The sequence below is a fragment of the Hyla sarda genome, chromosome 4, assembly GCF_029499605.1.
Source record: "Hyla sarda isolate aHylSar1 chromosome 4, aHylSar1.hap1, whole genome shotgun sequence".
Taxonomy (NCBI): Eukaryota; Metazoa; Chordata; class Amphibia; order Anura; family Hylidae; genus Hyla; species Hyla sarda.
This window is the reverse complement of record NC_079192.1, coordinates 298,808,516-298,824,537: the sequence shown is the minus strand read 5'-3', so window position 1 is coordinate 298,824,537 and position 16,022 is coordinate 298,808,516. Positions and strand designations below refer to the sequence as shown.

Genomic DNA, 16,022 nt, shown 5'->3' with positions numbered 1-16,022 from the left:
TAGGTTTTACAGATTGTTTTTGGTTCATATGGATAAGCTTTGTTTTTGTTCTAAAACAACCAAATAATGCTGTTTGTATTTTTTAACTGGTAAAGTTCCGGTTCCTGATGTTTATGCCTGCTGCTACTATCCAGCCACTTGATTAATTAAATGAATAAAAATGTTTTTATAAAACTTTGTTGTGTTCATTGGCTTCCCAGCCAGTAGTCCTGTGGTAATGACAGGTATGTTGCCTTTCTTTCCTTCAAGGATGGTATAAAGAACGAGCAGTGCTGGGCATAACATGGGTGAGTACACTGGCAGCTTTACATGTGCCTAAATTTGACATCATAGTAGTTTATGAGGGGCGGTTATAGTCATTATGGCTGGCCGGGATATAGTGCATTTCACTTAGGATTTTTACTTAACATTGTGCAATATAGGGCTATGTGCTTTATGAAAGTTTATCCTGGAGGCCCCCTCCCCTCATTTTCCCCCTGTTGTATTTAATACTATTGTCTATATATGGGTATTAATTTTTACAAACATCCAGATCCGCCAGTATTGTTTTTAAAGTTCTGATGTTTCCTGTATATCATGTTACTGATACTTGATTAATAAAGCATATATATTTTCAGTAGCAATCGCTCAGTTTTTTCTGTAAAAAAAAAAAAAAAGGTAATGTATAAAGTACATTCGCATATTAATACAGAGGAGTCGGAGTCAGAAGTACAAAAAACTGAGGAGTCGGAGTATTTATCTACCGACTCCACAGCCCTGCATATAGTGACAATGCCCCATGTGCGACACGTCTGGATTTGTATTTATCACCACATTTTCTCAGCCACTGGGGTCAACCTTCAAAAGACTGGAGCAGGAATTATTGAATGCTTCAATACCGGAGACATCTAGGAGAGATTGGTAATTTATCCATTTTATCATTCTGGCTGCCAAGATTGCCATAGACTCGTTTTCTCTTGGACTCTTAAAGCCTTTGATGCAACTTAGTAGCAGTGGATATCTTATTAAAGGTTCCTCTCCTTGAAACTCTTACTCAACCTTCCCTTTACTCCTTTTCCACATATGTAGGGTTCCTGGTATCCCCCCCAACCCTTCCCCATTGTAGGTCTCCTCTGTCTTTTCTTGTGTCTGTGTTCCTTGGTTGGTTTCCTGGCGAATTTTTAAAACACCAGGTATTATTGGGTAATTTTTGTCTTACTTATCCACGTATATGGGACATTGAGTGGATTCCTATTCCCTGATGTTGCATTTCTTTTTGCCAGCCTAAACTACTTGTAATGGGGTACATTGTCATAGTGGGTGATAGGACGATTGTTATATAACCTGGTCGACATGTTTCTACTCCTTTTTGCATATTATGTTACTTTTCATATGAACAATGGCTTTCATTTATTGTCTTATATTGAATTGAAATTAAATCAAAAAGTCAGTCTATTCCTAGCATTCCCTATGTTGCAAAGCAGCAGAGTTGCTACAATGGCAGCCTTCTGCTTTACAGCAGGTGTCCGCATTACTGTGCTAATGACTGTACATATCTATTATGTATCTACAAATAATTCATGAGAACAGAAGTCGACACTTTTTTAAAAAATGTTATATTGGAAGGCAAATCATAAATCACCATTCACCTACACAATCGTTTCATTTAACAGCTAAAATATGATACAAGGAAAAAAAAAAAAAAAGGTTATTTTAGAAAGAATAAGAAGTCCAAACTACAGTGAAACCTGTGAGAAGACAACCTTAAAAATGCAGTAAAAGGTGTTCTTCAATATGCAAGGGAACTGAAAATCCATCATAGAAAAATCTGGTCTAGATTAGAGGCTTCTCTCTCCCAAAAAAATAAAAAATAAAAAAAAAAATAATAATTTCCATGGTTTGACTCTGGGTAATTCAAAGACCCTCATAAGGGTAAAGGAAGTGCCTGTACCTCCTCAAAACAGTCATTATATGCATCTTCATAGTCAGCATTACATTTGATCATTATTACACAGGTTGGACGTTTGGAGCCAGCAGCACCACCTAAGTCCTAGAAGAAAGAAAGAATCGTCAGTATATTCTTATTTGCAATTTATTTTGTGCTCAAGAAATTTTGGTATTTTATGCTATTTACTACCCAGTAGACTAAGTGAAAGTGCAATAATCTGGTCCATTTATTTTTATTCTTTTCTGCAGAACATTTTTTGGGGACAAACTTTAACCCCCAATATCACTGCTATTTAGAGTGGTACCCTATAAACAGTAATATATTATTATAAATATTTCTTAAAGGGAACCAGTCACAAAAAAAAAATCATTGTGCGACAAAATCGAAGAAAAACGCCTCTTTCTGTTGTCCATGCTTAGTGTGGCACACACAGACACACAATGCAAATACTAAGTGAACTGCTCTCCTTTTTATCTGCTTTCAGGTGCGATTTTTGCATTGCCCACACGTGTTACTTGCCCCAGGTGAGTTTAAAGGAGCATCACATGCTTGAAACTTGTTTTTTCACAATTTTGAAAGGGTGCCAATAATTATCTCCAGCCCATTTTTGGAGTTTGGTGACATTATGTCCAATTTGCTTTTTTTCCTCTTTTTTGGTTTAGTTCCAATACACACAAAGGAAATAAACATGTGTTACTGTAATCCTTTTCTGTGAGAAATGCTTCATTTTCTTGAAAAACATTTACAGCCATGACTGTATAACATTTCATTTATACTAAAACGTACACCGAGTAGAAACAGAAGGCCCCAAAAATTGCTAAACTGCTTTTTTTTCCCCCCAATTCCTTTCCACAAATTGTTTTTATTGCACTGTAGATTTGGTGGTAAAATGAGTGATGTCATTAGAAAATACAGTTGGTGGTGCAAAGAACAAGCCCTTATATGGTCTAAGTGGAACATTGAAAGCATTATGGCTTTTAGAAGACGAAGAGTGGAAAAAGAAAAAAAAAGAAAAAAATTGAAAGTTTAATCCTTAAGGGGTTAAACTATACATTCCAAATCTAAATATATTACACTTACCGATTTAGAAGGGACATATGCATATGGTATGTTGCGCTCTTCACACATGACAGGAACATGGCAATAAACTTCAATGGGGAGTGTGTCACCAGCAAGTACAACAATGCTATAGGACAGAGAAAAAAATAAAATATTTAAAAACTCAATTACAGCCCATAAACACCACGCGATGTATTCACAACTATATCTCAAAGTGTATTGTAGTTTCCTGCAATGCTCTGTTCACCTATGCGTATACTAGAGCTAGACTACACCTGATCCACATGGTGACTAGTAAAACCACAGATGGTAACTGGTTGTTAGTCCCTGCGCTTTATGCATTTGACAGCCACGAACTATCACTTAGGGAAAGCAGCTTTATGCATTTAGTATTGAGCTACATTTATTCTGTCAAAACCTCTTCCTGTTGGGCAGGGAAAGTAAGGCGACATAATGACATTGCTGTGTCGCTCCCATGTATAAATCTATGTTAGCACAGACCCGTGAAGGATGCTACATACAGCAAGCAAAAATACGTTGCCGGTAAGAAGCTTTCTGTCAGTAGAGGGTGCAAAGATGTGCGCAGGAGACGAGTACAAAAGGGGCTAGTTCTGCTATCATTACTTAAAAAGACAAATAAAAAAAATAAATAGAGAGGTTGGGGAACGACAGCGCCAAGGTCAAGCATACACAGTCCTACAGTGTCTTTGCCAGTCTTGGGCCTGTCTTTGTATGTGTTACTAATCTGTATGAACCCTAGTTGTTAACCCTTAAGGACGGGCCCATTTTTACCTTACTGACCAGGATTATTTTTTTTTTTACATGTCTCCTTAACCCCTTAAGGACGCAGGGTTTTTTCAGTTTTCTCATTTTCGTTTTTTCCTCCTTACCTTTTAAGAATCATAACTAGAGATGAGCGAACTTACAGTAAATTCGATTCGTCACAAACTTCTCGGCTCGGCAGTTGATGACTTATCCTGCATAAATTAGTTCAGCTTTCAGGTGCTCCGGTGGGCTGGAAAAGGTGGATACAGTCCTAGGAAAGAGTCTCCTAGGACTGTATCCACCTTTTCCAGCCCACGGGAGCACCGGAAAGCTGAACTAATTTATGCAGGATAAGTCATCAACTGCCGAGCCGAGAAGTTCGTGACGAATCGAATTTACTGTAAGTTCGCTCATTTCTAATCATAACCCTTTCAATTTTCCACCTAAAAATCCAAATTATGGTTTATTTTTTGCGTCACCAATTCTAATTTGCAGTGACATTAGTCATTTTACACAAAAATCCGCGGCGAAACAAAAAAAAAAATAATAATCATTGTGCCACAAAATCGAAGAAAAACGCCATTTTGTAACGTTTGGGGGCTTCCGTTTCTATGGAGTGCATATTTCGGTAAAAATGACACATTCGGTAGGTCCATACGGTTAAAATAATAACTACATGCAGGAAAATGTATACATTTAAAAATGTCATCTTCTGACCCCTATAACTATTTTTCCCCGTACAGGGCGGTATGAAGGCTCATTTTTCACGCCATGATCTGAAGTTTTTATCAGTATGATTTTTGTTTTGATCGGACTTTTTGATCACTTTTTATTAATTTTTTAATGGTATAAAAAGTGACCAAAAATACGCTTTTTGGACTTTGGAATTTTTTTTACGTGAACGCCATCGACCATGCGGTTTAATTAATGATATATTTTTATAGTTTGGACATTTACGCGGCGATACCACATATGTTTATTTTATTTACACTTTTTTTTTATGGAAAAGGGCGGTGATTCAAACTTTTATTAGGGAAGGGGTTAAATGACCTTTATTAACACTTTTTTTTTTGCAATATTATAGCTCCCATAGGGACCTATAACACTGCACACACTGATCTCCTATGCTGATCACTGGCGTGTATTAACACGCCTGTGATCAGCATTATCGGCGCTTGACTGCTCCTGTCTGGATCTCAGGCACAGAGCAGTCATTCGCCGATCGGACACCGAGGAGGCAGGTAAGGTCCCTCCCGGTGTCCTGTAATCTGTTCGGGATGCCGCGATCTCACCGCCGCGGTACCGAACAGCCAGGTTAGTTTCACTTTCACTTCAGAGGTGGCGGTCATCGGTTCGGTGCTCGCGGTCATGGCAGAGCATAAATGTACGCCATGGTTCGTTAAGTACCACAGCACCATGACGTACATTTACATCCTTTGTCGTTAAGGAGTTAAATGGTAACAACCTTTGAACATTTTCTAAGCGGAGCAATTTTCGTGACATATTGTACTTTATATAAGTGGTGTATTCTGGAGTTTTAAAATGTTCCTATAGTGTACACTGTGCGGTAAAAGTGATGTTATATTTATTCTATGGGTTGGTAGGATTATAGCGATACCCATTTTATTTAGCTTTTTATGTTCTTTTTCCGAGCAATTCTTTTTTTCCCTTTTTTGTGTTATGTTCCGGCAGCCATAACTTTTTATTTTTCGTCCGATGCCATTGAGTGAGGGCTTATTTTTTGCGGGACAAGATGTACTTTTTATTGGTATAATTTTTAATGATACACGCTACCTTTTAATCTTTTTTATTCCGCTATTTGTACCGAAATTGGCAAACTTTGCATTTTTTAAGTTTTTTCTTACGGCGTTAACCGTGAGGGATAATTTACATTATAGTACACGTCATTACAGACCTAGTATGTATATGATTTGTGTTTTGTTTATGATAATACACTGCTTTTATTGCAAAGGAGGCCTTTCTCTTTTTTTTTTTTTTTTTAACACACTTGATACTTTTATTGAAGAACTTTAAATTTTTTCACTTTTTACAGGTTATACTATGCTGCAATATGTCTGTTCCAAAGCACAGTATGACCAGATCAGTTGAACACAGTATAGCCTGTGCGATCCAGCTTCTGGTTGGATCTCACAGGCTTCTGTAGCAGGCAGACAGGAGGTCATGATCTGACCTCCTGCTGCCATAGCAGTCAACGGTGACTCGCACCGCCGCCATTGGTGAACAGGGGGAGCCCCCTCCCCCTGTCAACACCATAGATGTCGTGATCAGGATTGATCACGGCATCTATGGGGTTAATGCTGCCGGGAGCGCCACGTTCGTAGCCCCGGCGAGTCCACGGCTGTGATTGACAGCTGGGTCCCGCCAGCGCAGGCAGAGCAGGAGATGGCGAGTAAGTATGCATACGTCCCAGCGCGCGAACATGTCGGGTGTTGGTACGTATGCATATGTCCCATAGCAGGAAGGGGTCAAAGGAGTATTCTGGCGAAAATTAACACAGGATAGGGGATAAGTAGCTGATCATGAGGGGCCCCCAGCAGTGGGACTCCAGCGATCAGCTATTTATCTCCTATCCTGTGTGGACTGAATCTATAAGGTGTTGCTAATAAGAAAGGCTGGGATCTGACATGGTCCTAAGAATCTGTAAGCAGACTACAGGCAATGTCTATTAGACTGATTGCCGAAATGTAAATGGTGGGAGATGCCTAGATCACTGTAGATTTCATGCTCATATTAGAGAATAGTAACACAAAACCTACTTGGGGAATAAATCCCCTCAGGATAAACCCTGACTAGAAATCCCCCAGAAAATATAACTTAATTATGCTCATTAAAATAATTTCCAACTTAGTGTGTTGCACATTTATTGCCACTAGATGGCAGTGGTGTTTAAAATTATCAACACTGTATCCAGTTAATTCCTCTCCAATAGAATCATGAAATGTCTGTCATGCAGACTACTATTTTGTCATTACTATCTAGTGTACCCCGGTGCCCTGCTACAGCTCGGACACTCGGAGTACTAACTAGAAAGGTCGCTGGTACAGTGTGCTATTAAAACATTATTCCTCTGTTATTACATTATTCCAGTGTGCTATTAAAACATTTTCGCCATTCTGAATGGCATTCTCAAAGAAATGAGGCGCCTCATTGATAATTTTAAACACCACTGCCATCTAGTGGCAATAAATGTGCAACACACTAAGTTGGAAATTATTTTAATGAGCATAATTATAAGTTATATTTTATGGGGGATTTCTAGTCAGGGTTTATCCTGAGGGGATTTATTCCCCAAGTAGGTTTTGTGTTACTTAAATTGGTCCAGAGACCCCTAGTGGATTTATCTTGTGGCACATATTAGAGAATAGTCACTCACCCCTTCTCTCCTTTATTGATGAACTTCTGAACCTCCTTTACTCCTCTTCGGATATTCTTATTTTTGACAGCTGGGTTAAAAAAAAAATAAAATAAAAACAAAACAGAAGCAGCAGAAAGTAAATGACTAGTCACCGGCAACATGTACAGTTAAGTAAAGATTGTAATTTAAAGCACAGCTTATAAAAAGCTACACAGACATTAAGGAATTATAGAGTAAGTGAATACCCAATAAAAATATACTACAATAACTGCTCAGTTCAATGTAAACAGGAATGTAAAAGGGGAAATAAACATTCTAACAATAGACATTAGGGATTCGTGAATGTGACTAATACAAGACAAATGCTAAACAAATAACTAACATTTCTATGTGCTGGAAATGATCTTTTCAATAGATGCACACACTCCATACTGGACACACTGCTTTTGTATCAAAGGACGGCTTTAGGCTTCTTTTACACTACTGTTCCTGCATTTTGACAGCCGTATTTCTGCTGAAGAGGTCATGAAAAAAATAGACGAAATAACTGAACATAACAGATGCTAACGGAGAACTAATGTCTTATTTTAATGGGCATTCTGTCTACATAACGGACATGTTCCATCCGTTATCACCCGTTATGAACAGTTATATATCAGACAGGAGGCTCGTATCTTGCATTAATCTTTCTTTCTTTAATGCTCATAGCAGAAATATCATAATGCTAATAACGTATAGAAAAAAACTACAATTCCCAGCAGTCCCCTGTGAACTCCTCCTCTCCTCCCAGCATGCTGGCTCCTATAAAAGGGACTGCTTGAAGATCCTCTTCCTCTTTCTTTCTGCTCTGGCAGCAAGATAAGTATAACCTGTGAATTTTATTGTTATCTTTAATATAATCTGTGATTTATATTCTTTATATTCCTATATTCTTTATTTTCCTATATTCTTTATATTCCTATATTCTTTATATTCCTATATTCTTTATATTCCTATATTCTTTATTTATATATTCTTTGTATTTCTATACCTTATCTATATTCTTAAAACTAATTCATTACTTCTATTTAGTTTTTCTACCTACTTGGGATCGCACAACTATAAGTACGACCCCTCGGTTCTAATCTCACTTTCCTCCTCTTCTTACTTCGTCCCGACTGGCTCGCCGGACGCCATTTTCGGGACTTTCGCGCCGTCTTCCTCCAATAGTTCCCGCCGCTGTCATCGGCTTCGCGGGCTTGGAGGTTCGGGGGCGTGGACTTAGGAAGCGCAGCCGGCGTCATTCTGACGTCGCAGACCGCGCGCCCTATCACAGTACTGGTAGCCGTAATCTCGCGAGATTACGGCGGCAATCACTGAAGCTGGGCTACGCCTCCTCTCTCCGTCGCCAGTGTTGTGCGAGCGGTGAGAGGAGCGCCAGCATTGCGATTACGGTCTGTGTAGATCCCTCTATAAGTCTGCTGAACCCCTGCAGGACGCACTAGTAACTGCTTGTCTTAGGGAGACTTATTGTTAGGGACTTATTAGTCTTATAGCGACCTTAACCCTTACTTGCCTAGATTCAATTGTGCTCTGTGCGGATATCTAGATTTTCCTAATACTCCCTGCTCTGATACCGCTTATACATTTCTCCTTAGCTACTTGTAGCTTATAATACCTACAGTATGTCTGAAGATAACACACATTCTAGAGCTGCTGGACAGACTGTAGAGGTGGATGCCTCTCAATTCATGTCTCCTGCCCAGATACAAGATCTTATTAATAAGTCCATACAAGCAGCACTGACTGCCACTACGGTTCCTGTTCTACCCACTACTTCTAGGAACCAAACTACTAGTGGCAAAGCCCTTTGTAAACGAAAGCATACATCGGGTCATGTGGACTCCCCGGCAGGGGAAGAAAACAATATGCCCCAGACAGGACCCAACCCGGCCTGTCACACCCCGCATCCATCAGAACATACCCGACCCTTGGGCCTCAAGGAGACCACAAAGAGGCATAAGACCGCCAGACGGTCAAAACCCAATTCATTTGACACCTCTGGGGAAGACTCATCCGCTGAATCGGATGGAGCAGACACTGCAGATTCAGACTCAGAGGAGGCAGATGCGGGGCTCATGGCGGACTATGATGACGCCACTCTAGAAACGCCTAAGGAGGCTATACTAGATACACTAGGGCAACCATTTTTCAGCCCTGATGCGATCACACATCCCCGTTCTGGGGACTGGGCTCCACTACCCCAGGTCGCGCAATATGTAGAATTCTGGACTAGAAGGTCTTTTGACCGCTCCAATAGAAACAAATTAAAGGCCGAATGCCCTAGGCCATGTGTCGCCAAAAAGGTGACAATGACGCCAGAGATAGACCCGGTACTCCTCAAGTACCTGAAGAAGTCCGGCAAATATGCAACGAAAGGGATTGAACGTTCATTCAAACTAATCCAAGATAGGATTTTAGACATGTTAGGACCACTGACCAAAATCCTTAACCTGTCAGAACAGGCGGCCTCCTCGGCCCAACCTGTCGATTTAGATCAACTGAGAGGCTGGGCCCAAAGGGCCGTTTGTATGCTAGGAAGTGCGAACACATCCTGTTCCATTGAGCGGAGAAGGTCTATCCTAATGAAATTAGAACCGCAATTATCACACCTAGCTGAAAAGGAGCCAGGTCCTTCGGCTGAAGGCATGCTGTTTGGAGAGGATCTCATAAAAGACATTAACAAATTCGTTAGCCTCTTCACTAGCCTAGATAAGGCTCAATCCTCACTTAAGAAGGCAGGACAACCCGCCAAGGTTTTTGGTAAGGCCGGCAGAAGCAGAGGCCGATCTGCTGGCCGCAATGCCTCTTTCAGGCCCTATAATAGACCACTTGCCCAACAATACCCAGTACAACAGCCGTACGCATTGCCAGTGGCCCAACCGGCTCCGTTCTTTCCCCCACGGGGCCGACCCTGGAGAGGACGCGGTGGACGTGGATTTTCAAGATCACGCCCGCCACACGGTGAGTACTCTCTCTATGACACTCTCACACACTATAGTGGGGGGCAGACAGGTATTTTACCCACGTCTGGTCCACGATTACGGCAGACGCTTGGGTCCTCAACACGATAGCGGGATACATAATAGAATTTCTATCCCTACCAGTATTAAACATAATCCCCCAACCAATCCATTTTTCGGCTCCAAACGTAACCCTCATAGACAAGGAACTACGAGACCTCATCGTAAAAGGAGCTGTACAAGAAGTAGATCCCCGATCTCCGGGGTTTATCAGCAACCTCTTCTTAGTCAAGAAGAAGGATGGCGGATACCGTCCTGTGATAAATCTCAGAGATCTCAATCAGCATGTGACGTATCGTCACTTCAAGATGGAGGGGATCCATTTGCTGAGAGATCTTTTATGGCCTGGAGATTGGCTTGTCAAAATAGACTTAAAGGACGCGTACCTCACGGTCCCGATGCACCCCACATCCCAGAAATTCCTACGATTTCTATGGAAAGACCGCATGTGGCAATTTACTTGCCTTCCATTCGGTTTGTCATCGGCCCCGTGGTGTTTCACCAAGCTAATGAAACCCGTGGTGGCGGCTCTCCGGAGCAGAGGGGTGAGACTCATAATTTACCTAGACGATCTACTAATTATGGCACGGTCCAAAACGCAAGCTGCCTTGCACAGTCAATGGACGGTATCGTTGTTGGAGGAATTAGGTTTCCTCATCAACCACAAGAAGTCGGTTCTTTACCCGACACAAGAGATGGAATTTTTGGGTTTCACGGTAGACACCCAACAGGCTGTCCTACGATTGCCCAAGTCAAAACTGGCGCTGATTCGCAAAGAAATCAGAGCGGTATTGCGCAAAGGTTGCGCATCTTTGAGGATTATCGCACGGATCGTCGGCTTATTGTCGGCTTCTATCCAAGCGATATTTCCGGCACCTCTCCACTATCGGGCGCTGCAACGACTGAAAACCCTCCATCTTTGTCAGGGTTTACGGTATGCAGACGAGGTGACCCTCTGTCCCCAATCAGTGACAGAGTTGCAATGGTGGTTACGTCACGCCGTAGAATGGAACGGCAGGACCATTTTCAACTCTTCCCCGGACATAATCATAGAATCGGATGCGAGCCGCCAAGGTTGGGGAGCTCGCCGCGGGCATCGCGCTACTGGAGGGATATGGTCAGGAGAGGAGTCCTTTCTCCATATCAACGCTCTGGAACTCCTAGCAGCGTTCTTCGCTCTCAAGAGCTTCCTTCCACGGGAGTCCAATTGTTGCGTATTATTACGCATGGACAACGTGGCGGCAGTACAATATATCAACCGCCTGGGTGGCACGAGGTCCAAAATGTTGGCGGACATTGCGTCCGACTTCTGGCATTTCTGCTTCTCCAGAGCCATTTTCCCGATAGCGGAATATATTCCAGGGGTATCCAACGAGGTGGCCGACTGGAATTCCCGCTACTTGATCGACTCCAGCGATTGGACGCTGGACCGATCTGTTTTCCGACAACTTCAAAAGCTATGGGGTCCACTACACACGGACCTTTTTGCCTCTCGTCTCAATTGTCAGTTACCCCGGTTTTACAGCTGGAGACCGGACCCGGAGGCATCAGCGGTGGACGCGTTCCGCCAGATGTGGCCGCAGGGGACGCATTATGCGTTTCCTCCTTTCCCGATGATAACCAGAGTCCTTCTCCAAGTAGCGAATCAGAAAGCGAAGGTGGTTCTGGTCACACCTTGGTGGCCAACGCAACCATGGTTTCCCCTTCTCTTGGGGATGTCGATGGATTACCCCAGGTTGATTCCCCATTCACCTCAACTCCTCACGAATCCGTCCAAGGGTCTACACCCGTTGGTACTGGAGGGCAATCTTCCACTCCTCGCTTGGTTGGTTTCGGGGTGCCGACCACAGGTGGAGATCTTTCACAATCAGCTAGAGATCTCCTCGCCTTGGCCTGGGCCCCAGGGACTAGATCGGCGTATCGATCTGCATGGGCCCTGTGGGTTCGCTGGTGTGATCAACGGGAAACTGATCCCGTTCAAGCACCTGTTCCAATCATAGTGAACTACCTAGCGGACGCTTTTGAGATGGGAAAGTCTTATAGTTCACTTAACGTGTACAGATCTGCCATCTCGGCATATCATTGTCCAGTAGACTCCTTACCAGTGGGTAAGCATCCGTTAGTGTGCAGTCTGCTTCGGGGAGTGAAATTTAAACGTCCCCCACGGCCTAGATATCAATCTACATGGGATGTCTCCCGAGTGCTGGACATGTTCTCCTCTTGGGAAGACAATGATTCACTATCTTTGAAACTTCTGTCTCTAAAATTAACAACTCTTTTATGCTTAGTTTCCATTAAGAGGGTATCGGACGTCAAGGCCCTTGATATATCTAGGCGACAATTTTCGCCGGAAGGGGTCCGTTTTACGGTCGTTCGAAGAACTAAGACAGGACTTCAATCAGTCTTCTACCCCTTTTTTCCGATGCATCCCAAACTTTGTGTGGTGCGATGTCTTCAATTGTATGAGACACAGACAGCGGCCGTACGATCGCTCAGTCACAATCAATTGTTAATATCTTATGTTCAGCCTCATTTACCGGTCTCCTCGGCTACATTAGCTCGGTGGGTGAGATCAGTAATGGAAATGGCGGGAATTGATATTTCCCTGTTTGGCGCTCATTCCTCTAGAGGTGCTATGGCTACTAAGGTGGTCACTTCAGGGGGTTCTCTCTCGGATCTCTTGTTAGCCGCTGACTGGTCGTCAGAGACGACATTCCGCCATTTTTATTTCCGACCGGAGGCACATGTTTCTGTATCGGTTCTTTAACTGTCAATTGTCTATGACTGTACTTTTGTATCAGAATCTAGCTTTGAACTTGCAAGATACGAGCCTCCTGTCTGATATATAAATCGAGATTTTCCTAGCTTGTGACGGAAAATATAAGTTATATGAAGACAGGAGGCGAGTATCTTCCCTCCCTACCCAACCCTGTTATGGTGTTTGTTTTCTTTACAGGGTATTGAATGGAGAGGACACCATCGTGGCTGTCGCTGTGGAAACTGATGTTCCTGTTGAATTTGTTCCTTGACAGTTCCTGTTCTGTTGCATCAGATGGATCTCGGTCCTGTTGACCGGATGCTTGGAGGAGCCCAAGTGGAGTCGTTCTACTGTTCCAGGGTTCGTTACGGTCAAGAAATCCACATAAAGAAAGAGGAAGAGGATCTTCAAGCAGTCCCTTTTATAGGAGCCAGCATGCTGGGAGGAGAGGAGGAGTTCACAGGGGACTGCTGGGAATTGTAGTTTTTTTCTATACGTTATTAGCATTATGATATTTCTGCTATGAGCATTAAAGAAAGAAAGATTAATGCAAGATACTCGCCTCCTGTCTTCATATAACTTATATTTTCCGTCACAAGCTAGGAAAATCTCGATTTATAGTCCGTTATTTTATGTCCGTTAACCCCTTCTGGTTGTATCTGTAGCAATAACAGATCATAACGGAAGGCGAAAATAAGGGGCACTAACGGATATTCTTTGTAAACATCCGTCAGCCATAGACTTCAATGTTAAAATTTCAACATCCATTATTTCACCGTTATTTCTGAAGGGACAAAAACGAGTGCATGCAGTTTTTTTGCACAGTCAAAAATAAAGGATGTTAGTCATAACGGGACATAACTGATGCTCAAGGATGGTCATAAATCCCATTGACATGAATGGGATTTTTTGACGCTCGTTTTATGGACATTCTGACGAGAGTTCATGACGGGAGTTTATACAGTAGCATAACGGTAGTGTGAAAGGGGCCTTAGATGTTAAAGGGCTATTCCAGGGGATAATGTTGACTGGCCATTTCCTGCATGCTGGGACATAGAGGAGAAATCACTGACAGCAGGAATCTGCAGCAGGCAAGCAAAGGGCTTTTTATGTTAAACTGACAACCTGGAGACTTTCAAATGTTAAAGTTGTCCTCCAGAATAGGAATACCCCTTTAAGCCCCTGTGTAGACCTACTAGACAAACGGACACAAGGCTGTCGCAACACCTAACTCCGGCACCCCATAGCATGTGGAGGTTTCACTCACATATCACAAATTCTCTACAAAGATTCGGGCTCCCGTAAAAGAGCTGACTGGCTGAGCGGGCAGGTCCGTATGGTGGCACTGACAGAAGGACGTCCAACAGAGCAAAGACAGACACCTTGGTAGCGGGAGGTGTGGATAGAGCAAGGAAGATATCAGTTTTCTATTTTACAGGACACTGGATTTTATATATATATATATATATATATATATATATATATATATATATATAAATAATTATTGCAGGAATACCCCTTTAAACACCTCCCCCATGAAGCATGGAGGAACGGGGACCGTACATGTGACTAATGGGCCCTTCCGACTACCATAGAATATCTCCTCTCCCATAGATTTATGTGAACACTGCTATCAAAGCATCTCATCAATAAACCATTTTAAACTAAAGAAAAAACTAAAGCAAGTGAAAATTGTTGTGGAATGACTACTGATCAGGAGCAATGGTCTCAGTGGGGCAGTAAGTGTTACCCCTGGAGCTAGGTATCTAGCAGTATATAGAAGAGTCTACTGCAGCGTTTCCCAACCAGTGTTCCTCCAACTGTTGCAAAACTACAACTCCCAGCATGCTCGGACAGCCAAAGGCTGTCCGAGCATGCTGGGAGTTGTAGTTTTGCAACAGCTGGAGGCACACTGGTTGGGAAACACTAGCCTACTGGATAGCTCACGCAGAACAGCGCCCCCTAGGGCCGATAACACATTAGAGCCGGGCAGCCCAGCTCCTCTACCTTTCTTGATGCACTTGTACAGCCTCTTGGTGAGCTTCCTCCCCGCCAGGGGCTGCGCTATAGGATTCAGATTCTCCAGCTGCTCCTCATACGTGCGCTCCGGGGCTATTGCAGCAACCTCGGTCTCTTCTTCCTCCTCTCGCTTCTCCTTCTTTATCTTCATGTTGGATGTGTCTTGCTCGTCTCACGTGTCTCACTCTCCACGCTTACACGCTACTTCCGGCTCTACGACTTCCGCTTCTGCAGGAAGTGAAGTGACGGAGCGTGAACTGTACCATCTGTAGTGAAGGGGAGGGGGAGCAGTCAGGACTGTACCATCTTTAGTGAAGGGGAGGGGAGCAGTTAGGACTGTACCATGCGCCTCTCTAGTTACCATTTGTAGAATCTGTTCTTGGTGCTTTTTTTTATCACCACAGAGGTGACTGCTCTATAAGTAGTCTTCATATAGCATGTTGATATTATTGTCATTCAGGACACTAGGAAAGCTGAGTGCCAGTTTTAATAGTGAGCACTTTGGTTCTGTTCTCACAAGCACATCTTTATCATAAATGTCTCTTTCTCCACTTGTCAGGCTCCTGTCTTGCTGAAGCCCCCCACCCGCCCTAAACTCCTGCTAAAATCCTCTGAAGTATCAGCTTACAGCTGCCCATGGAAATACAGTGGTCCCTCAAGTTACAATATTAATTGGTTACAGGGCGACCATTGTATGTTGAAACAATTTTATGTTGAGACCATAACTCTATGGAAACCTGGTAATTGGTTCTGAAGCCACCAAAATGTCATCCAAAAATAGGAAGAAGTGAGGATTAAAGAAAAATAAGTAGATAACTAATAGAGATAAAACAAGTCCTTGCATATAAAAGTAAGAAAAAGCTGCCGGGAGCTGTAAATCACTGTCTATTTCAGTGTTTCCCAACCAGGGTGCCTCCAGCTGTTGCAAAACTACAACTCCCAGCATGCCCGAACAGCCAAAGGCCTCTTTGGGAAACACTGGTCTATGTAGAGGACAGAAGCTTCTTCAGGGTCCTGTACAGAACAAGCAATGTCCTAAAAAAAGGAAAATGGAGC

General features: G+C 42.8%; 1 protein-coding gene across 1 annotated transcript; it reads right to left on the bottom strand.

Annotated features, from left to right (window-relative positions):
• Positions 1-1,620: 1,620 nt before the first annotated feature.
• Positions 1,621-15,195, bottom strand: NHP2 (NHP2 ribonucleoprotein). Its single transcript, XM_056574683.1, has 4 exons — positions 14,955-15,195; positions 7,146-7,215; positions 3,008-3,113; positions 1,621-2,029 (listed from the first exon to the last, which is right to left on the bottom strand). Exons 1-4 carry the CDS (start codon positions 15,115-15,117, stop codon positions 1,904-1,906), a joined length of 465 nt encoding a protein of 154 aa, XP_056430658.1. The 5' UTR covers positions 15,118-15,195; the 3' UTR covers positions 1,621-1,903.
• Between the last annotated feature and the right edge of the window lie 827 nt (positions 15,196-16,022).